This window comes from Oratosquilla oratoria, chromosome 9 (genome assembly GCF_046742065.1).
Source record: "Oratosquilla oratoria isolate Oo_2021 chromosome 9, ASM4674206v1, whole genome shotgun sequence".
NCBI lineage: Eukaryota > Metazoa > Arthropoda > Malacostraca > Stomatopoda > Squillidae > Oratosquilla > Oratosquilla oratoria.
Window position 1 is genome coordinate 33,859,676 of NC_134785.1, and position 23,511 is coordinate 33,883,186.

The 23,511-nt window shown below is 38.4% G+C and overlaps 1 protein-coding gene across 5 annotated transcripts in view; it reads left to right on the top strand.

Annotated features, from left to right (window-relative positions):
- Positions 1-23,511, top strand: part of Trs20 (trafficking protein particle complex subunit 2) — a 47,949-nt gene that overhangs the window by 13,306 nt on the left and 11,132 nt on the right. For 3 of the 5 annotated variants that reach the window (XM_076190197.1, XM_076190198.1, XM_076190199.1), the window contains exons 2-3: positions 9,187-9,297; positions 16,904-17,046. In XM_076190197.1, the coding sequence (XP_076046312.1) occupies positions 9,202-9,297; positions 16,904-17,046 (239 nt within the window). In that variant the 5' untranslated portion in view covers positions 9,187-9,201. The remainder of the gene's footprint in view (positions 1-9,186; positions 9,298-16,903; positions 17,047-23,511) is intronic. The other 2 variants (XM_076190200.1, XM_076190201.1) reach the window with 1 other exon arrangement.

Sequence of the window (23,511 nt, forward strand, 5' to 3'; positions counted from 1 at the left end):
CTGTCATCCATGAGGAGCTGAAATGGGAGGGGAGTGTGAAATGGGTGGGAATAGGTATGTGCCTCTGATTTAGCTACCTTCCTTATAAGGGTGAAAAGCTCTTGTTATATAGATTCTCTGCAGTATTGACCTCAGTGCCTTAAATAAACTACAATACAACAGCATTCAGGATGAATCTCTAGTGTGTGCGGAAGCACTACTGAAAAAGATTACCTTTTTTCCAGAAAATGGTGTATTATTCTTATTTTACTGGAGAGTATATATCTCAGTCTCTTAAATAAAACTACATCTGTAGTCAGGATACATCCTGTGTATGCATATAGAAAATGTACTCAATTCTATAAAGGAAATATCAGAAGAAAAATCTTGAAAAAGTGAACTATTTCATTTAATGGACTGGGTTGTGTGTGTATTTACGTAGTTGTATTTTACGGGAAGGGGAGCTATGCTCATGGTGTCCTGCCTTTGTATCTCGCAGTTTCTAGTTTGGTCTTAAACTCATGAATGTGTTTGCACGTGTGTGTGTGTATATATATATATATATGTATGTGTGTGTGTGTATGTTTAAGACAGATTGAACATTTTAGAAGCTCTGCCAAGGGATTTGAACCTTGACCTATGTGTGCATAATCATGAAACCAAGACGCTCAGTTGCTAGCGTCTTGGCTTCGTGATTATACATGCACAGGTCAGGGTTCGAATCCCTTGGCAGAGCTTCTAAATTGTTCATATATATATATATATATTGTGTGTGTGTGTATGTATTTACCTAGTTGTATTATACAGGAAGGGAGCTATGCTCGTGGTGACCCGCCTTTGTATCTTTCAGCATCAAGTTTTTTCTTAAAATCTTGAAAAGTGTTTGCACACACTGTTTCCTTATCTAATTTATTCCAGGTATCCACCACTGTGTGGGAAGCCATTCTTTTTCAGCTCTATTCTACAGTTATCCTTTTTGAGTTTCTCTTCATGTGCTCTTGTTTTTCTGTTGTCCCATTTTAATAAATCATCTCTATCTAGGATTTCCATTCCTTTCATGATTCTGTAAATAGTAGATTTCCTCTTTCTCTTCTTTGTTCCACAGTTGGTAGTTCCAGTTTGGACAATCTTTGTTCGTATGTTAATTTGGAGTGTTAGTGCCATCTTTGTCATTGCTCTTTGTATTCTAATTTCTTTATACAATCTTTTTAGTACTGGGTGCCCACAGTGTTGCTGCATGCCCCAGTTTTGGTCTTATTAGTGTAACTAATATTTTTTAATCATTTACTCATCCAATTACTCAAATGCCACTTTCATTGACCTTTATAGGTTGAAGGTTTCTCTGACTATTTTATTGAAATGTTTGTCCATTGACATGTCTTTGCTGTTTATTACTCCAAGGTTTCTTTCTGAGTTCACTCTTTTTTTCACCAATTTTATGATTTCTCGATATTCTGTTTTTACTTTTTCGAAACTCCATTATACTACACTTCTTGATAATAAAGTTTAGTTCCCACTTTTGACTCCATTTCCAGATTTTGTATAGGTCTATATGTAATGATTCACAATCTTCCACTGTACTTACTTTCTTTAGTATTTTTGCGTCATCTGCGTAGAAGTTCATATAACATTCCACTCCTTCGTCCATGTCATTTATATATATGGCAAACATGATTGGAGCCAATACCGAACCTTGTGGGACACCACTTATCATTTCTTCCCAGGTCGAGTATTTGTCTCAATTACTACCTTCATTTTCCTCCCAGTCAAGAAGTCTTCCATCCAATCCAATAATTTTCCTTTGATGCCACCTATTGATTCTATTTTTCTTATTAGTTTTTTGTGTGGTACTTTATGTAATGTTTTTTATAGATCTAGAAAAGCACAGTCTGCCCGTCTATCCCTTTCTTGTATTATTTCTGTTAGTCTCAAATAGAAGCAGATCAAGTTTGTTGTATATGATCTTCCTTGTCTAAATCCAAATTGATTTGGATTCAGTATATTTTTTTCTTCCAAATGTTTGACCCATCTACTTTTGATAACTATTTCATATATTTTTGCTATTGTGCTTGTGAGGGAAACTGGTCTGTAGTTGGTTGGATTTTCCTTGTTTCTTCCCGTATATATTGGTACTATATTTGCATTTTTCCAGTCCTGTGGTACCTTTCCTTCTTTGGGTGATTCTTTAATTATCTTGTATATTTTGTCTGTCAACTCCTCTATGCATTCTTTCAATATCCAATTTGCAATTCTATCCGGACTGTGTGATTTTCTGAAATCAAGGTTGGTCTCTTGATTTCCTTCTGCGTCACAGTTATTTCCTTCATTGGGGGTTATCTCACTCTCTTGATTTCCTCACAGTTTTGTGAACTTTCAATTGTGAATACTGATTTGAAATTATTGTTCATAATTTCAGCCATTTCTACTTCTCTATATTCATAATTCCTTTGGCGCAGTATTTCTATTTCTTGGTTGTTTTTTAGTTTGCCATTTACATACCTGTAAAATAGTTTAGGTTGTTCCTTGCATTTTTCTGTTGTATCTCTTTCATAGTTTCTCTTTTCATGTCTGCATATTTTTACATAATCATTTCTTTCAATGAAGATGTAATAAGACTGTGGATCTTGTTCACAAGTCATTCCCTACATTCTTTATGTATCCAGTTTGAGCTCCTGTAAGGTCCTGAAGTTTTTGTCACATCAATGATTCCAAGAGATTGACCACTTTCCTCACTTCTATATTTATATCTTCTGAGCCTTTTTTTTTCTCCCCTCACTTTCCTTCAAAAAATATGTGATTCCATGTATTTACCTAGTTGTATTTTACGGGAAGGGGAGCTATGCTCGTGGGGTCCCGTCTTCATATCTCATTTTATCTAAACTATTTTTAAATTCATGTATTGTTTTTGCACACACCACTTTCTCATCTAACTTGTTCCAACTGTCTATTACTCTGTGAGGAAAGCTGTTCTTTTTCAAATCTCTTCTATAGCTGTCTTTTTTTATTTTCTTTCTGTGTCCTCTTGTATTTCTGTCATCCCATTTGATCAGATTCTCTCTATCAGTAATTTCTATGCCTTTCATGATTCTGTAAATAGCTATCAAATCTCCTCTCTCTCTTCTTTGCTCTAGTGTCTGTAGTTTAAGTTTTTGTAGTCTCTCTTCATATGATAGTTTTGAGAGTGTTGGTGCCAATTTTGTAATTGCTCTTTGTATTCTTTCAAGTTTTTTTATACATTTTTTTGTACATGGTGACCATATCGTTGCTGCATATTCCAATCTTGGTCTTATCAGGGTGATTAGGATTTTCCTCACCATTTCTTCATCCAGGTATGTAAATGCCACTTTGATTGTTCTTATTAAATTATAAGTTTCTCCAAAAATCTTATTTATATGTTTCTCAGGTGACATATTATTCATAACAATGACTCCCAGGTCCTTCTCATTTTCTACTTTTTTTTATTCCTTCTTCTCCCAAATTATATGATCCTGTTATTCTGTTTTTGCTTTTTCCAAATTCCATTATACTACACTTTTTTGTATTGAACTCCATCTCCCACTTCCTACTCCATTCTTGTACTTTATTTAGATCTCTCTGTAGTGATTCACAATCTTCTTCAGTTTTCACTCTTTTCAGTAGTTTTGCATCATCTGCAAAGAAGCTCATATAGCTTTCAATTCCTTCATCCATATCGTTAATATATATAGCAAACATTATTGGGGCCAGAACTGTTCCCTGCGGGACACCGCTTATTACTTCATTCCATTTTGAGTGCTGATCTCTTATCACTACTCTCATTTTTCTTTCTTGCAAAAAGTCTTCCATCCAATTTAGCAATTTACCTTGTATTCCTCCTTCATATTCTAATTTCTTAAGCAACTTCTTATGTGGTACTTTGTCAAAAGCTTTTTTTAGGTCTAGAAATGCACAATCAGCCCATCCATCTCTTTCTTGTATTATATCTATTAGCTTTGAATAGAAACATATTAGATTGGTGACGCATGATCGTCCTTGTCTGAATCCAAATTGCCTTGGATTTAGTACGTTGTTTTTTTCCAAGTATTTTACCCATCTACTTTTGATAATTCTTTCACAAATTTTTGCTATTGTACTTGTTAGAGAGACTGGTCTATAGTTGGTAGGTTCTTCTTTATTTCCTCCTTTATATATAGGTACTATATTTGCTTTTTTCCAATCTTCTGGAACTTTTCCTTCTTTTAAGGAACTGCTTATTATGCTATGTATTTTGTCTGCCAGTTCATTCCTGCATTCTTTCAGAATCCAGTTTGCTATTTCATCTGGCCCATGCGATTTTCTGACATCAAAATTACCCAAGTGTGTCAATATTTCATTCTTTGTTACTTCTACTTCTTCCATAGGGGGGACTTTTTCTTTCCACTCAATCTCTTCAGGTTGTATATTTTCCCTTGTAAACACTGATTTAAAATGTTTGTTCATAATTTCTGCCATTTCCATTTCCTCAGTGTATTCAACTCCTCCTTGTCTTAATTTCTCCAAGTCTTGTTTGTTTTTCAGTTTATTGTTTACAAATCTGTAGAATAGTTTTGGTTGATCTTTACACTTTTCTATAACATCTTTTTCATATTTTCTTTTTTCCTCTCTGCACGCTTGTACATATTCATTTCTATAACCAGTATATATTTTCCATTTTTCAGGTCTTCTGTCTTTTTTCCATCTGGTCCAGGCTTTGTCTCTTTTGTCTTTTAACTCCCTACAACTTTTGTTGTACCAGCATTTTACATATTCTTTTTCTTGTTTTTGTCTTGGGACATACTTTTCCACTCCTTTTTTGTAAATTTTTGTCAAAATATTCCATTTCTCTTCCACTGATGTTTCTTCTTTGTATATTTCTTCCCAGTTTTCTTGTTGGAAGAATTCTCTTATTTTATCAAAGTTTGTTTTTTCATACATCATTCTTCCTTTTCTATATTGTTCATTTCTTTTCATATATTTTTCTTCATTAAGTTCCAGTTCAATCAATATGTGGTCACTTTTACCTATTGGTGTTTTATATTCAATCTTGTCCACTATTCTAGGTTCAGATGTAATTATTAAGTCTAGTCTCGATGGTTCTTCTTCATTTCTATACCTAGTGTTCTCTTGTATCCATTGTGTCATTGAATGGTCAGTAATCATCTCAAGTAGAGCATTTCCCCATGAGTCATCACCACTCTTTACTGTCATTTCTTCCCAGCAGATTTCTTTGCAATTAAAGTCGCCCATCATAACTATTCTTCCTCCGTCTTCCATTATTTTAGTTAATGCTATCTTTGTGTCCTCTAACATACTTTTATGTTCACTCTCCTCCCATGAGGCTGTTTTCGGAGGCACATAATTGATCACAAATTTTCTGCTCTTCTTATCTCTGTCTTCCACTTCTATCATAATCATCTCTACTGTATTCTTTCCATATATGACACCTTTCACGTTTATATCCTTCTTAGTCAGGAACATAACTCCACCCCCTTGTTTTTTCTCTCTGTTTCTAATCCAATAATTGTATGCATCATGTCCTACACTGTTGGGTGGTAGTGGGCCTTTTAATTTTGTTTCTACAATTCCCATTATGTCCGGTTCTTTTTCTTTCAAATAATCATTCAGTTCATTCAATCCTGTTATCAATCCATCTATATTTGTGTAAGACGCTCTTAGTTTTCTGCCACTTCCATTGTGTTCTCTGTTTCCCTTATGTTTTTCTTTTGTATGTCGAACTGCTTTATTTTCATGTTCACTACTCTCCAATAGAATCTCTCTTTCTCTGACTCCGTTCTTTCCTCGTTTTTTGCCTTAGCTTCAAGTCTTTTCTGATTTTCTGCCTCTCTTTCCTCCTTATTCATTTCTCTTTTTATCCATACCTTTTTATATTGATCATTTGTTGCTAGTTTCCCTGTTTTGGATAGAATTTTCTCTGCCGTTGTTTGTGACCTGAATTTAATCTTAATTGGTCTGGTCTTATCTGTACTATATTTTCCGAGTCTGAATTTTTCCTCAATTTCCTTTATAATTTCTGGTTCATCTTCCTGGACTAATTTTAATAAACTGCTTACTCTTTCATTTTCCTCCTTGATTCTTGCGGTTCTATCTGGGTTATGTTTCTCTTCCATTTCTAATATAATTATACATTTCTTTTTGTCAGCTAATTCTCTTACTATATTCTCCTTCTGTCTCATCACTTTAATAACTGAGTCTTCATTATGTTCTTTCAATTGCTGTTTGACTATGTCAGTGAATGAAACCTTATTCCCTTCTTGGGTTGTTCTCCAATTTTTAGCTTCTTTAGCTATTGTCTCTCTGTTTTCATTACTATTCTTCTTCAATTTCTCATTCTCCTCCTTTACATTTCTTAACTGTCTTTTTAGGTCCTCTATTTCTTCAGTTAAGTTTCTGTTTGCCTTCTCTAGTTGTTCCAACCTTTCAATTCTCTGGAAAATGGAGTCAACATTACCTAACCTACGTTCCAAGTCCTCGATCACCTTATCAACTCTCTCCTCTAGTCTTATCAGTCGGGGGGGGGGGTTGTGTCCCCCCCACCCTCTTTAAATCCCTGGAACATATTCTCGTCACTTTCTACTGTATTGCTCCTCTCTATACTTCTAATCTTTACATTTTTATTAGACATTTCATCATCGCTCAGTCTTTTGTTTACCTTTCGCTTGTCTGGCTGGGCCAAGTCTACTCCCTCCTCATTTCCTTCCATTTCCCTCAGTAATCCCTCCCCGTTTCCTCTTTCCCTACTTTCCCACTACTCCACGAGCAATTTCCCCCCCACCCTGTAAAAACACTAGGCACTTCTCTTTGCGTTGGGATCCACAGACTTCAGTTTTCTTCAGAACGTCATCCAAGCCGTCCATTCGCTGAAGTGTGTGTGTGTGTGCGTGCACAGAGTAGGCCTGCTTGGTACTATTGTGATCCCTAGTCCCCTCACTACACCTCATTTAATTCCCCGTTATAGTATTTGTGGGAATATACAGACGCTCCTGTACTCACGTTCATTTGTTTTATGTTTTTTCGATTTTACGTTTGAACTGACTAAAAAAAAAATTGTATTTTTTTTTTTTTTTGTGAATTTTTGAGTTTAGCGCGCTTTCCGTAGTATGAGACGTTCAAATAATACTTACGCATGATGCTGCGTCCATTGTTTACATGGCACAAACGACAGACTGAACGTGCCTTGCCTCCTCCTCCTCCTCCTCCCCTCCTTCTCCTCCACCATCTCACTTTATGTTGCTTGAATTTAATTTAAATATTTGAAATTAATGTTATTATTTTACAATGTAATGTTTATAATTAATGATTTAGGGGTGTTTTATAAGATTCGTTTTACGTTTTTTCGATTTTACGTTTGAACTGACTAAAAATAAATTTGTAAAAAAACATTTTTTAGTGAATTTTTGAGTTTAGCGTGCTCTCCGTAGTAAGAGACGTTCAAACGATACTTACGCATGTGTCCATTGTTTACATGGCACAAACGACAGACTGAATGTGCCTTGCCTCCTCCTCCTCCTCCTGCTCCACCATCTTACTTTATGTTGCTTGAATTTATTTGAAATTAATGTTATTATTTTACAATGTTATGTTTATAATTAATGATTTAGGGGTGTTTTATAAGATACGGTAATAGAATGTATGGATGTATAGTACAGTATGAACGGTCATACACTACTGGAACACACAGTAACAACTTACGTTCATTTTCACGTTACGTTCGGAACGTAACTAAAACGTAAGTTGAGGAGCATCTGTAGTGGGGATTCTTTTGTCATAGTACCAATATTTACACACTATGCAGTATCATCATTATTGGTATTAACCAGTGTAAGATTTGAGTTTATTTTACGTTTTTTCGATTTTACGTTTGAACTGACTGTAAAAATGAATTTGTAAAAAAAACATTTTTGAGTGAATTTTTGAGTTTAGCGTGCTCTCCATAGTAAGAGACGTTCAAACGATACTTACGCATGACGCTGTGTCCATTGTTTACATGGCACAAACGACAGACTGAACGTGCCTTGCCTCCTCCTCCTCCTCCTCCTGCTCCACCATCTTACTTTATGTTGCTTGAATTTATTTGAAATTAATGTTATTATTTTACAATGTTATGTTTATAATTAATGATTTAGGGGTGTTTTATAAGATACGGTAATAGAATTTATGGATGTATAGTACAGTATGAACAGTCATACACTTCTGGAACACACAGTAACAACTTACGTTCATTTTCACGTTACGTTCGGAACGTAACTAAAACGTAAGTTGAGGAGCATCTGTAGTGGGGATTCTTTTGTCATAGTACCAATATTTACACACTATGCAGTATCATCATTATTGGTATTAACCAGTGTAAGATTTGAGTTTATTTTACGTTTTTTCGATTTTACGTTTGAACTGACTGTAAAAATGAATTTGTAAAAAAAAAACATTTTTGAGTGAATTTTTGAGTTTAGCGTGCTCTCCATAGTAAGAGACGTTCAAACGATACTTACGCATGACGCTGTGTCCATTGTTTACATGGCACAAACAACAGACTGAACGTGCCTTGCCTCCTCCTCCTGCTCCACCATCTTACTTTATGTTGCTTGAATTTATTTGAAATTAATGTTATTATTTTACAATGTTATGTTTATAATTAATGATTTAGGGGTGTTTTATAAGATACGGTAATAGAATTTATGGATGTATAGTACAGTATGAACGGTCATACACTACTGGAACACACAGTAACAACTTACGTTCATTTTCACGTTACGTTCGGCCGTTCGGAACGTAACTAAAACGTAAGTTGAGGAGCATCTGTAGTGGGGGTTCTTTTGTCATAGTACCAATATTTACACACTATGCAGTATCATCATTATTGGTATTAACCAGTGTAAGATTTGAGTTTATTTAGATATAACATTTCTCATTTGACCAACTTATATTTTCATGTTTTGATGAACAAGTGGTAAGTACTCACTTGATCTATTCTTATTTTGTTCAGTCTTTTTAAGAGAAAAAATGGATGTTGATGTTGCTTATTTATTGGTGTTAACCAGTGTAACATTTAAGTTTATTTAGTTAGAACATTTCTCAGTTGACGAACTTATTTTTTCATGTTTTAATTAACGAGTACTTATTGGATCTATTCTTGTTTTGTTCAGTCATCCTAAAAGAAGAAATGTATGTTGATATTGCTTATTTATATTGCAGATATAGAAAGTCACAATGTCTGTTGGGGGTAATTACTACTTTGCTATAGTGGGGCACCATGACAACCCAATGTTTGAGATGGAGTTCTCACCAGCTAATAAAGAACCAAAGGTAAGTTAGCCATGAAAAATCAGATGTAGGAAAAAAAAAATGATTGGCTTTTGTTTTTAAATTTTAATTTCTACAATCTGTTGTTTGTTGAGTGAAGATCATGTTAATATTTTTCATGGGCTGAATTGTGTTGAGATGTGACTTCACTGCATGAAAATGCCATGCATGTCTTGTTTAATTTCCAATTTTATGACAAAACTAGTGTGAGAGTTAGTGGCTAGGGAGCATTTGAGATAAGTATTTTGCAGAGGAATTGATAGAATGACATTGGCATGGTATATGTTGTGAACCTCTGTAAAGAAGGGTGATAGATGTGTTGGGTGGAGTGCATGTCCCTAGATGCTGGAAACTATGGTTTTTAACAAAACACCTCACAATTGACTACTATGAAAAATGAAACATTGGAGAATTAAGAGGTAATTGTCTTGAATGGATGAAAATTTCTTGAATGGCAGGTATGTGAGAACAGTAGTAAAGGACAAGATGTCAGGGTGGAGGTCAGTGACTAGCAGAATCTCACATGGGTCAGTAACCTGCATGTATTATGTTCCTTGTCGATGTAGATAACATGATGGAAATTACAAGCTATACTAAAAAATTTCCAGATGGTGTAAAGCTCAAGAAAAGTGGAAGATGTACTGTAAAAAAAAAAAGAACTAGATAGCATAGATGTCTAAAGCCAAGAGTGGAAGATTTATTTTACTGTTAGAAAATGTAAAGTACTGAAAATGAGAAATAGCTCAAGAAGACCATTATTGGATTATTCAATGGGAAATGAAACAATTACAAAGGCTGAAAATAAAAAAATTCACTCACAAACATTAACGTGCACAGACATTGCAAGGGGCAGGTGCGTTGGGCAGGAAATTGGGCACTTCACTCATTTGTATTATTCGTATTTGGCAACTATCCGGTAGGGTGCAACACCATTTTCCACATTATAATTTCTGAATGGTAAGAAAATGGAAAAAGCCTGTGAGAAATAATTTTTCATTCATTTTTATATATGTTTGTGAAGGGCACTTTTGGGGCACAAGGCAAAGGGGCAGGTGTTCGGGCACCCCCAGCACCCCCCCTCTGCACGGGCCTGCTCACAAATCACTCAGTTACCTATCCCCTCCTGTGGTACTCCCCCCCGTTAAAAAAACAAAAACATGGGAATCTTGTTCACACATGTCTGCACTCTACACCCAACACTCTTACTCATTGTGAAAATGCCATTTCAAGAAATGAACTGGTCTACAGATGAACTACTTGAACGTCCATTTTTTAAAAAACTAATGAGTTTGAAGCTTTACAGTAAAATAAAAAGTATCTCCATTTAGGTAATAAGAATAAATAAAAAAGAAAATTATAAATATATCATAGAAAATATAATTAATAGGTAGACAAGGTAACTTGTTTTTACCAAAAGTAGAAATATTTAAGAATATAAAAAACAACTTATAGCTCAGAACAGCATTAAAGATACTATATTATTAAAAAATAATGACAATTTGTCTGAAAAAAAGTGGGTAAAAGGTTAATTACTTCTGCACTTTTTAGCTTTCCTAGCAATAAATCCTAATGCCCTGTTTGCCCTATTTCTATCACTAATGCACTGTTTCCTGGATTTAAGGTCCAGACTCACAACACTCCTAAGACCTTTTCACATTCTGTTTTCTTTAAAATGGCATCCTATTTTAGTGTCATCTGCAAACTTACTAACATTTATCCTATTGTCCAAGATATTTATTTACATAATGAAAAATAAGGTGCCCAAAATGGAGTCCTGGGAAACTCCATCAGCAACACTTTCCCATTTGGATTTTACAGTTAATGGTGACCTGCTGTTTTCTGTCACTAATCCATGCTCTTATTCATTCAAACACTTTTCCTCCTATACCATGGGCTTTGATTTTATTTAGTAGTCTCTGGTGTGGCACTTTGTTGAATGCTTTGCTAAAATTGAGGTCTACATTGTGATTATCATAGTTATCTGCCACCTTGTGTAAAAGGATAAAAGATTAGTTACAACCTACCCATGGTGAAACCATACTGTGTCATGAATTGGATTATTCTTCACCAAATGTTTCCTGATACTATTTGCTATTAATGATTCCATCATTTTACCAATAACTGATATCAAACTGATTGATCTCTGGTTGTGCATAGAAGATTTATCACCCCTTTTTTAATACAGGAACATTGTTTGCCTGCCCCCAAGAAATAGTCATGACTTAAATACTTCAGTGAACTGTTCACATATTTCAAATTTGCCCTCTTATAGTACTCTCGGTACAGTGGCCTTTACTCTGGATAAAAAGGTATGAAAGAAATCATAGAGAACCTTAGGCTTATCTACTCCATCTGTCTATATACCAAAAGCTTTTTCCCCTTTATAAGGGGGGTAGCTAAGTCAGAGGCATGTACTTATTCCCACCCATTTCACTCCCCTCCACCATCCTTTCCACCCCTCCCATCTCAGCTCCTCTTGGGTGACTGTTCATCCCTGTATCTGCCAACTGCCCTGGGTCAAACACAATGCAGCAAGATGCAGTAAATCTGCAGTCACCCCTCTCTCCATCCCCTTGTGCAGAAAAAGAGAAGATGGTGAGAAGTCCCTTCGGGCTGGGTCAAAATATCATTCACACATAAGCACCCCCTACCCCCTCATCCTCCATCCCTCCCTTCCTTGCATAACAGTATCATCCATATACAGTCATCTCCCACCTTTTCCCTTCCTTACTCAACAGACATTCCCCTCTTGCTCAACACCCCCTTCACCCCATCCATACATCTCATCCTCGGTCATCCCCTCAAGTTCATTCCCTCTACATTTGCCTGCGCTGAATGGCCTACCGGCTCCGGCGCTTGGCCTTTGAGCCAAAAAATTTCATAAATCAATCTACATTTGCCTTCCACACCTCTTTTAATAATCTTTCATCACTCATTCTTTCCATGTGTCCAAATCATCTCAATAATCTTTCGTCAGCCCTATCTGCCATCTCCTTTTTCACTCCCACTCTCCTCCTCGCCTTGTTTCTCACTCTATCCAGTCTAGTAACCCCCACCATACTTCTCAGACATTTCATCTCAAACTCATTTCAACTTTTCCTCTCGCTTCTCTTAAATTCCAAGTCTTTGCCCCATACAATGCTGTTGGCACAATCACTCCTTCAGTGATAGTAGTAGAAGAGATCTGAAGAACAGTTTTCCACACAGAGCTAAAAAATAAATATGAAATACACAAATTACATCAAGGTAATAGAGAATACACAGAGGATATAGAAATGGCAGATATTATGAACAAACATTTCAAATCTGTATTCACCAAAGGAAAAATGTATACAAAACTCTGATCAAAGAATTGAAGTAAGATTTCCTCCATTGAAGGAATTAAACATTACTCAGACTGAAATAAGGAATCAAATACTAAAACTTGACGTTAACAAATCACATGGCCCAGACAGAGTTGCAAACTGGATACTGTACTGAAGGAATGTATAGACGAACTAACAGGAAAAATATACAAAATGAATGCTCACTCAAAGAAGGAAAACTACCAGGAGACTGGAAAAATGCCAATATAGTGCCAATATGTAAAGGGAGAAATAAGGAAGACCCAACAAATTATAGACCAGTGTCCCTAACAAGTACAATAGTTAAAATTTGTGAGAGAATCATCAAAGATAGATGGACAAAATATCTGGAGGAGAATAATATACTGAACCTGAGGCAATTTGGATTCAGACAAGGAAGATCATGTACCACTAATTTAATTTGTTTCTATTCAAGATTGATAAGATATATTGCAAGATAGGGATGGCTGAGCAGACTGTGCATTCCTGGACATGTAAAAGGCATTTGATAAAGTACCTCAGAGAAAATTACTATTTAAACTGGAAACAATAGGAGGCATACATGGAAAACTATTGAATTGGATGGAGGGCTTCCTACATGGAAGAATAATGAGAGTGGTGCTCAGAGACAAATATTAAAATGGGAAGAAATGAGTACAGTACTACCTCTCATTAACGGACTAAAAGGGGGGTAACAGTGTCCATTGATGTGAATAATCCATTGATTTGGAGTGGTTTTTGGGTGGCATAGTGATTGCACAGCACTAAACAACAGCACCAAAAACACCGAAAACACCACGAACACAGCTAATTAACGTCCGTTTATGAGAGGTAGTACTGTAGTGGCGTCCCACAGGAGTCAGTACTAGCTCCAATAATGTTTGCTATATATGTAAATGACATGGACGAAGGCATTGAAAGTTACATGAACTGCTTTGCGGATGACACAAAATTATTAAAGAGAATAAACTCCGAAATAGACTGTGACTCATTGCAGAGGGATCTGAACAAAGTCTCAGAGTGGAGCAAGAGATGGGAGGTAGAATTCAACATCAAGAAGTGCAGTATAATTGAATTTGGAAAAGGCAAGAAGAGAATAACAGGACAATATAAAATTGATGGAAAAGAAGTAAAGGAAGTAAATTCTGAAAGGGACCTAGGAGTAATCATCACCAAAGACATGTTGCCAGATAAACATATAGATAAAATAGTCGGAGAAACAATTTGTTGAGATCAATAAAAGTGGCCTTCAAATATATGGATACAGAAATGATAAAAAAAATATAACAAACACTGATAAGGTCAAAACTGGAATATGCAGTGCTGATATGGTCACCCAGTACAAAAAAGAATGTAAAAAAATTAGAAAGAATACAAAGAGCAACGATAAAGTTGGTCCCAACACTTGCAAACCTGACATATGAAAAAAGACCGGTCGAATTGGAATTGCCAACCCTGAAACAAAGAAGAGAATGAAAGGACCTACTAACCATCTACAGAATTATGAAAGGAAAAGATTGCTTTGATAGAGAAGACTTATTAAAGTGGGACAGAGGAAAAACAAAAGGACATGCAATGAAACTCAAAAAGGATAACTGCAGAAGAGACCTGAAAAAGAACAGCTTCCCACACAGAGTGATAGATATATTGAACAAATTGGATGAAGATATAGTGTGTGCAAACACAATACAAGAATTTAAGAACAAACTTGATCTTGCGAGATACAAAAATGGGTCACCACGAGCATAGCTCCCCTTCCTGTATAATACAACTAGGTAAATACTTGGAACAAACTGGATGAAACAGTAGTGTGTGCAAAAACCATTCACGAATTTAATTTAAGAGCAAACTAGACACTGAGATACAAAGGCGAGACACTACGAGTGTAGCTCTCCTTCCCATAAAATACAACTAGGTAAATACAGTCTCCTCTTTCCATCCATTCCCAGTTGCCTATTATAAAAAGAATTTAATCCCCCAAGGCATTTACTTGGTTCTCTCAATCTACAGTTTATCTCCACCTCCATTCCTCACTTTCCTGACACATGTTAGTTGTTACCCACTTCCTCCAGCCACTCTCCTTTTAGACTTACTTCCAACTCACTGCCATCCTCTACCCTTGTACATCTTATCATCTTGCTTTTACCCACATTTACCTTCAACTTTCTCCTATCACATACCATTCCATACTCTGTCACTAACTCCGTTATTCCTTCTTCTGACCCTGTCACAAGCACGGTCGTCAGCAAACAACAACTGGCTTGCCTCTTTTTTCAATCTCCAGTCCCCTGCCCATTACCCTTGCCTTTACCTCCTGCACCACCCCTTCCATATACACATTGAACAGCCATGGCAACATGACACAGCCCTGACACAGGCCCACCTTTACCTCAAACCATTCACTCTCTCCATTGCCCATTCTAATGCAGGCTCTGCTATTCTCATAAAAACTCTTGACTACCCCCTTAACAGCTCTCCCCCAATCCCATATATCTGCATAACCTCCAATAGTGATGAATTATGTGAGTCCTGCATGGGCACCTAATCTCAGTGAGATTAGGTGCCCATGCAAAGCCCTAAAATCAATTACAGGCTGCACAAATACAACACCTACAGATTATCTACACTATGAAACAAAAGTCCTCAAAGTCAGGATCACCGTGACATATGAGGCACACAAACACTTGCTAGTCTCCACGAACACAGCACACCCACTACACTACATAGCAGAACACACACCAAGAAACATAAAAAAAAATCAAATATCTATATCACACACAAATACTCTCTTCTCTTCCTCCAAAACACCAAATACCAGCCTCCAGAAATATAATCGTATCACTCACTGCTCCATTAACACACTAAAAGGCAACACACTGCTGCATGCCAGACCCCCTGATATCCATCTCTCTGAATCTTCTCTCCCACAAAAGGACAGAGTCCACTTGGCCAGACTGCAGTGCGGCCACCACCCAGCCCTTCTAAGCTACCAGAAGAGACTGGATGACCGCATTGTGGACAACTGCCCAGGATGTAACACTTCACCCCATACTATTCAACACATAATGGAAGACTGTATTATACACAATCATGCATGCAAACAACACAACATACACTCTATAAAGGCTTTGTGGGAAAACCCCATTCTGTCCGTGGCATTCCTTGGGGAGATGGAACTGCCTTTTCCAAATCCATGAAGGCCCAAAAAACATCCTTATCTACTCTGGTATGGAATATGCAGTTCCTGCAAAACCGTGAAAGATTGAGAAAATACAGAGAACAGTAGCCAAAATTGTTCCAAGCCTTGCATACTAGCCATACAAGGAGAGATTAGAAGTACTAGGCCTGCTGTTGATAGAAGGAAAAAGAGGTGATTTGGATGCAGTGTTCAGGTCACTGAAGGGGATAGACAAAACTAATAGAAAAAAATTCTTAATTTGGGATGGATGGGCGACACAAGGGCATGGGAACAAATGAAAAAAAAGACCAAATATCTAAAGGATTGAAAGAAGAAAAAAAAAATAATAATAATAATCTCTACATGTGCATGAACTATGGGAATAGTTTTGGAGATAATATTGCCCAAGCTGGAACTGTAGATAAATTTAAAACAGGGTATGATAATTGGAGAATAAGAAACAGGACCTTATATACTTTGTTCTTTACCTGTATATGCTACTACAGTTTTGTAAATACAAGCATACAGTGCTATCGCAAACATATATTCTTATTATAATAGAAAAACATATCCTATTTTTCACTATTGTACAATAAACATCAGAGACTTATTCAAGGGCATAAGAATGAAGAAAATGGCAGACTCCCTGAGGCAGCCAGTCCTTAAAACTGAGCAAGCTTTTAGATTTGAGTTGGCATGGATTGCAATAATTTTCTTGTAAGTCCTGCGACACTGCTTCTGACCCAGGGCAGTGGACAGGGTGCAGGGATGACCTGTCATCTAGGAGGTGCTAAGATGTGAGGGAGGGTGGAGGGGTGTGGAGTGTTTTTGGGGATGAAATGGGTGGGAATGTTTTTGTGCCTTGTCCTTTTTGGCTACCCCCCTGGTAAGGGGGAAAAAAGCCTTGGTATATGTATGTATGTATGTATGTATAAAAAGGAAAAGAAAATCTTTCATTATTTTAAATTCATGGAGTGCAAAGCCACAAAATTGAATTTTTTTTTTGTATTTCCAATTTTTTATGGAAGCTGTACTTAGAATAATTGGAAACTGAAATGGTTTATTTATAATTTGAATTCTTCCCCAGAAAGAAGACCATCGCCATCTGAATCAGTTCATCGCTCATGCTGCCTTGGACCTTGTGGATGAGAGTATGTGGACAACAAGTAACATGTATCTGCGCCTTGTGGACAAGTTCAACGAATGGTACAATCACACTCTGGTCCTAAGGTTTGGGATGTGGCACATATGAAGTGTAGGATTGCAGTGCTTGGTTGGGTAGTAAAGTGCAGTTTAAGTATTCTCTGGTATGTTAGTGTACTGAGTAGTGTATGTTGTTTCTTTGGGGTATGTCAGATGCATCTTGCTGGATTGCTTCTGACCCAGGGCAGTGGGTATGACACAGGGATGACCCATCATCCATGAGGAGCTGAGATGAGGGAGAGAAAAGGGTGGTGGATGGGAGTGGAATAGGTGGAGTTGAACAGGTTGGGGCAGGTATATGGCTTTTGACTGGCTACCTTCCTGATAAGGGGGGAAAAGCCCTTGGTATCTAGATAGATGAAGTGTTTTTTGCAATTTACATACATCTGATTTTGCTAGAAAGGAATTTAATGCCAGCTGGTGTTGCTTGCATTTAATACCATCGCTCTGAGAGGTGTTTGTCCCATGGACTTGGCCAGTAGCTATTGCATGCTTCCTAGATGCTACAGAGATGTTATGAAAGCAAACCTGAGATTACAGTTTAGATTAGGAATTCAGTAAAATAATTGAATGTGGGAGCCTGCACAAGGTGGTCCTGTGAGATGGATTCTAGAGAGTATTGGACTCCATCATTATTTTCCAAATCCCATCAATACTCCCACCTCCATTTGGAAGTGCACCCCTGAGGGGCTGGTAGTTGGTGTTCATACTAGGGCTGAGATCTCTTATCAGCTTAGTATTTTTGTCCATTTTTCACATAAGGAGAGCTGACAACTGGCAACTACTCCCCTTCTCTTATCAGCTTATGAAATAAGCAGGCACTTTCAAACACCACAGAACACATAGTTGAATGTTTCTTCTTGAAGAGAGCTGTGTGAAGGCCAAAGGACTGTGGCCAACCATTGCCATGATGCAGGTTTCCAGTCGAGGAAACTGGAGGCAACAATTACAGCCAAAAACAATAGCAGCAACAGCAGCAGCAGATAGTTAGTTTTTATCCCATAGATATAGGAGCTTGTTTTCAGAGTTATGTAGAAAACTTTAGGAACAGAGTATCACAAGGCTCAGTTCTATCCCCCCCACTCTTTAATCTATGCATGCACGATATACCCACACTTCAGAAATACAAATTTCTTCTTACATAGATAGTTTAACAATTACATGCACACACCATAATGCAGACAAAGCTACAGAAATACTACAACCATACATTGTACACATTCATCCACACTAACAACACAATATGCACTGCATAAAAGATTTGTGGGAAAATCGTGTTCCAGCCATGGCATTCCTCAGGGAGACGGGACTCCTCAGCCAGACAGTCTAGGGAACAAACAGTGAGAACAACAACAGCAACAGCATTAGCAACAGCAACAATAACAACAACAAAAATTAATCAATCAATCAATCATTATTATACACACTATAAGGGATTTGTGGGAAAACTACTTTCCAGTTGTGGCATTCCTCAGGGAGACAGGACAGCTTGGTCAGACAGTCTAGGGAACAACAATAACAATAGCAATAATCAATCAATCAATCCATTGCCCAGGTCTCTCATGCAAAAGTCACTCAAAAAATACTGTGCTGTTGTCTAGGGACCGTTAGTGTGGGGCAATGTGGGATGAAGTGTTCAGCAACAACAACACTGGGATAGTAATTATCTTTCACATACTGTGTCTTCTTGCCTTTGGCCCAAGCAATATAACAGGGAAGAGGATTATTCTTTTTCATGGGATGCTAAGATGGGAGAGAGAAGAAATGGTTGTTGGGTGTAGGGTGGATGCATGCTTTCATTTGTGCCCCCCCCCCCATAAAGTGGAAGAGGCCTTACAGAGCATGTATTGCTGTACTGCTAGGTGTAGTGCATTAATTGTCCTGTATCATTATGCAAGAGGTACTGAAAGCTAGATCTTTTGTAGGACTACCATTTCTAGAGTGAAGCTAGCTGTGGTATCAGATTAGTATGATGAACATTGAATTTATAATTTAATGGGAATGTTTTTAGGAAGAAAATGCCTGTGTATGGATATTTTGACACAACCTGAAGGAATTTTTTTCCCAGTCTTCTCTATTTTCTATGTTGAGCAAGAAAGGGAGTGCAGAATGGTTGTATAGTACTACCTCTCATTAACGGACTAAAAGGGGGGTAACGGTGTCTGTTGATGTGAATAATCCGTTGATTTGGACTGGTTTTTGGGTGGCATAGTGATTGCACAGCACTAAACAACAGCACCAAAAACACGGCGAAAACACCGCAAACACAGCTAATTAACGTCCGTTAATGAGAGGTAGTACTGTATATGGATGATATTTTGATGCAGCCCGAAGGGCTTTTTCCCCCATCATCAGGAGGTGCTAAGATAAGAGGGAGGGTGGAGGGGTGTGGAGTGTATTCAGGGATGGAATGGGTGGGAGTGATTTTATGCCTTTTCCTTTTTGGCTACCTCCCTTGTAAGGGGGAAAAAGCCTTGGTATATGTATGTATGTTCACTAATTTTCTTATGAGGAGATGGAGAGGGAGGGTCACCATGTAAGTAAAATGTCCCTGCTGTGGATGTGCTGTATCTTGCTGCATTGCTTCTGACCTGGGCAGTGGGCAGGAGACAGGGATGACCCCTCATCCACAAAGAGCTAAGATGAGAGGGAGACAAGGTGGTGGATGGGAATGGGTGCGTACCCTTTGACATGACTCACTCCCTTATCAAGGGGAAGAAGCCATTGGTATATAGATAGATAGTTTTTATCAAAAGGGACAAAATTTTTACACTGAATGAGAATCCGACAAGAAATAATAGTCTCAAACTGTCAGGAAATAGATTTAATATGGAAGTGGGTAGAAACAACTTTGCCAGCCGTTTAGTTGATGTTATTTTGTTTTGTGTTGTACCAACTGCTTCATGGGTGGGGGGGGATTCAGTTCTGAGTTTTTAATGTTTTTTACTGCTCTCCACTTTTACTTTGTGGAAAAAAAAAGTGGAGTGAGTGGTTTGAGGTAAAGGTAGGACTTTGTCAGGGGTGTGTTATGTCGCCCTGGCTGTTCAATTTGTACATGGATGGGGTGGTGTGAGAGGTAAATGAAAGGGTATTGGGCCAGGGATTGGAAATGGTTAAAGAAAATGGAGAAAAGTGGGAAATAAGCCAGCCGTTATTTGCAGACATCACTATGCTTGTAGCAGGATCAGAGAAGGGATTGAGGAAGTTAGTGACAGAGTTTGGGAAGGTGTGCAAAAGAAGGAAGTTGAAGATAAATGTGGGCAAAAGTAAGGGAAGGGCAAGTGTAAGTTTGGGAGTGTAGTTGGGAGGTTCTCCGGAGTGAAGAGAGGGCGAGGGAATGAAAGGGGTGGCTATACTAGTAAGTGAAGAGATAGGTAAACGTGTAGTGGAGTGGAAGGAGGTTTCTTCATGAATAATGTGGATGAAGGTGAAACTGGGAAAGGAGATAAGGATTTTTGTAAGTGCATATGGGCCTGGTAGTGAGAAGAGTGTAGAAGAAAGGGAGGCTTTTTGGATAGATTTAAATGAGTGCACAGAGGGATTAGGGAGGAATGTCAATGTAGTAGTATTGGGAGACCTTAAGGCCCAGTCCCACAGAATTATGGATGAAATACGAATGAATCGAGGATGCCAATTTTGCTGGGTTCCAGCTGTCTGCAATCATCCACAGCAAAAATGGACTTTTTTCTGCAATTCTGTGCGGATATGAACCGTATGAATTACACATGTATTGAGAATGTGTCGCTGTTGTATTACGAACAAAAGCGGAAAGCATTGCGGAAGCCGTCCAGGGGTGAAAAATACCGTTATATCAGGCCGGATGTATTGCAAGTGTTGCAATTATAAAATGGATACAATGTGGAAAATAGTGTATATTTTGCATATGTATTGCAAAAGCAGAGCGGATGCATTGCAAACCAAATGAAAGAATAGTGAACGCATTGCGGAAGGATGGATGATGTAGAGCGGATGTATCCCGGAGATTGTGGATGCACTGCGCATGTGTGGCATTTGGGTTGCAGAGGTTTAAAACAGGGCAGGCGCTCCGTTTCTCACCAGTACGCCGGCCAACTTGGAAGGAGGAAGATGTCCTGAAACCTGTTCACCATAATGCCAAAGACATTCTCGACCACTCTCCTGGCCCTTGACAACCTGTAGTTGTAGATGTGCTCCTCTTTGGTCATGTTTCTGCCACTGTAAGGCTTCATCAGGTATGTCCTCAGGGAGAAAGCGTCATCACCCATGATGAAGTAGGGAACATCTTGTGTGTCATTGGGCAGGGGGTCAGGACGTGGCCAACCCATGATGTTGTCGTTCTTAAGACCTTCCTTCAGCTCACTGTAGTTGAACATCTGATGCTGAACCATTCCCAGACACGTCTGCCCACAGGAACTTATAGTTTGAACTGACCATGGCCAACAGCATGATGCTGAAGAAGCCCTTATAGTTGTAGTATTCAGAGCCTGTCTTGGGGGGAGCTTTGTATGCGACATGCTTGCCATCGATGGCCCCAGTGGTGTGGGGGAAGTTCCATCTCTGCAACCATTCATTGGAGAGTTGGCGCATGTGAACTGCTCATCCAGGTACTCCTCCAATATAGCCTGACAGACTTCTCTCACAACTTTGCTGATGATGTTGTGTGGCACCCTCCAACCATACGCCATGTCCCTGTATTTGGTTCCAGAGGGCAAGTGCCGCAGAGTAACTGCCAACTTGAGTCTAACCTCCAAGTTTGCTCTGTAGTTGGTGCTTGGCCTGGTGAGTCTTGGAGTTAGCCTGTTTAGCAATTCATCAAACATGGCTGGAAGGAACTTGGATCCTCATATTGCAGCTCCACCATCAGCCTATCATAGATCCCCAGCTCCAGTCTTCTGCCAATCCAGGGTCTGACCCAGACCGATTTTGACCATATTCGTCTTCTTTCCAGGAGCACTTGCAAGAGTTGTGCAACTTGACTGTTATGTTGTTGGGTGAAAGCAACAATCGGACAGCATCTTTGAGAGTCCATGGTATATAGGTGTATACTCCTCCAGAACCAGATGACAATTGACATGAGTCCAGTTCTGGCTCACTTTATATACAATTTTGGGTTACCGTTATCCAATCGCTATTGGTTCGCAAATTATATGCTGTGTATATGCTATGTATTTGGAATGCATTCTTATAATTCGTAGTATGGATGTGATAGGTACACTATACATTCAGTATACATACATGGTACCTACGCTCCCATTCCGCTACCAACAGGCAATTACCCATGGGTTGTGGATAAAGGCCGAACATAGCGAATACCAGTGGATGTATTGCATATGGATTGTGTATATATTGCGAATGTGTTACAAAATCTCATTCACAACCAAAATTTTGTGCAGCTAAAAAATCTGGGAGTGGAAGAACCACCCAGTGTGGATGCATTGGGAACATGTGCGGAGGTTGGCCAACTGATTTCAGCATGAATCACGAATACTGAGTATGTTTGGCGAATGCCTACCAATTTCGTGTATAATTCAGCCGCAATTCACCTGCAAGGCCTGTGGGACCGGACCTTTAATGCTTGGGTAGGAAATAAACCAATTGATGGAGTGGTTGGAAAATGTGTGGAGTTCCAGGAAAGAATCGTAGTGGAGAGTTGATGGTGGAGATGTATCTAGAGAGTTGATGATAGCAAATACAGTGTTTTGGAAGAAAGTTAAGCATAAGTACACATGGGAGAGGGTGGTGGATGGAAGGGTGGTAGATAGAGCATTAATGGACTATGTAGTGGTAGATAGGAGTATAATAGGAATAGTTAAGGATGTACATGTGCTAAGGGGAGAGAGTGGGGGAATATCAGATCCTTTTTTGGTGGAAGGTAAGTTGAAAGGGGAGGATAGATAAAGAGGAAAAGGACAGAAGGTAGGGAGGTGCTTAGAGTGAACTCTTTAAATGAAAAGGAAAAGGACAGAAGGTAGGGAGGCGCTTAGAGTGAACTCTTTAAATGAAAAGGAGAAAGAGTACAAGAAGAAGCTGAGAGAAGAGTGGGTGGAAGTGAAGGATAGAGTGGATAAGATGCAGGGATGACCCATCATCCAGGAGGTGCCAAGATAAGAGAGAGGGTGGAGGGAATGGAGTGTATTAGGGATGGAATGAGTGAGAATGGTTTTATGCCTTTTTCTTTTTGGCTACCTCCCTTGTAAGGGGGGAAAAGCCTTTGGTATATGTATGTATATAAAAGTAAGGTAATGAGATGTACAAGGGGAGAAAGTGGAAGCAGACTGGAAGTGAGTATTAAGGGAGAGAGACTGGAGGAAGTGGATAGTTTTAGATACTTGGGTGTGAATGTGGCAGGAAAGGGAGGAGTGGGGGTGGAGGTAGAATATAGATTGAGAGAAGCGAGTAAATGTCTTGGTAGATTAAAAAGTGTAATGAGAAATAGATATTTGGGAATGAATGCTAAGAGGAGATTGTATGAAGGAGTGATTGTGCCAACAGCACTGTATGGGGCAGAAACAT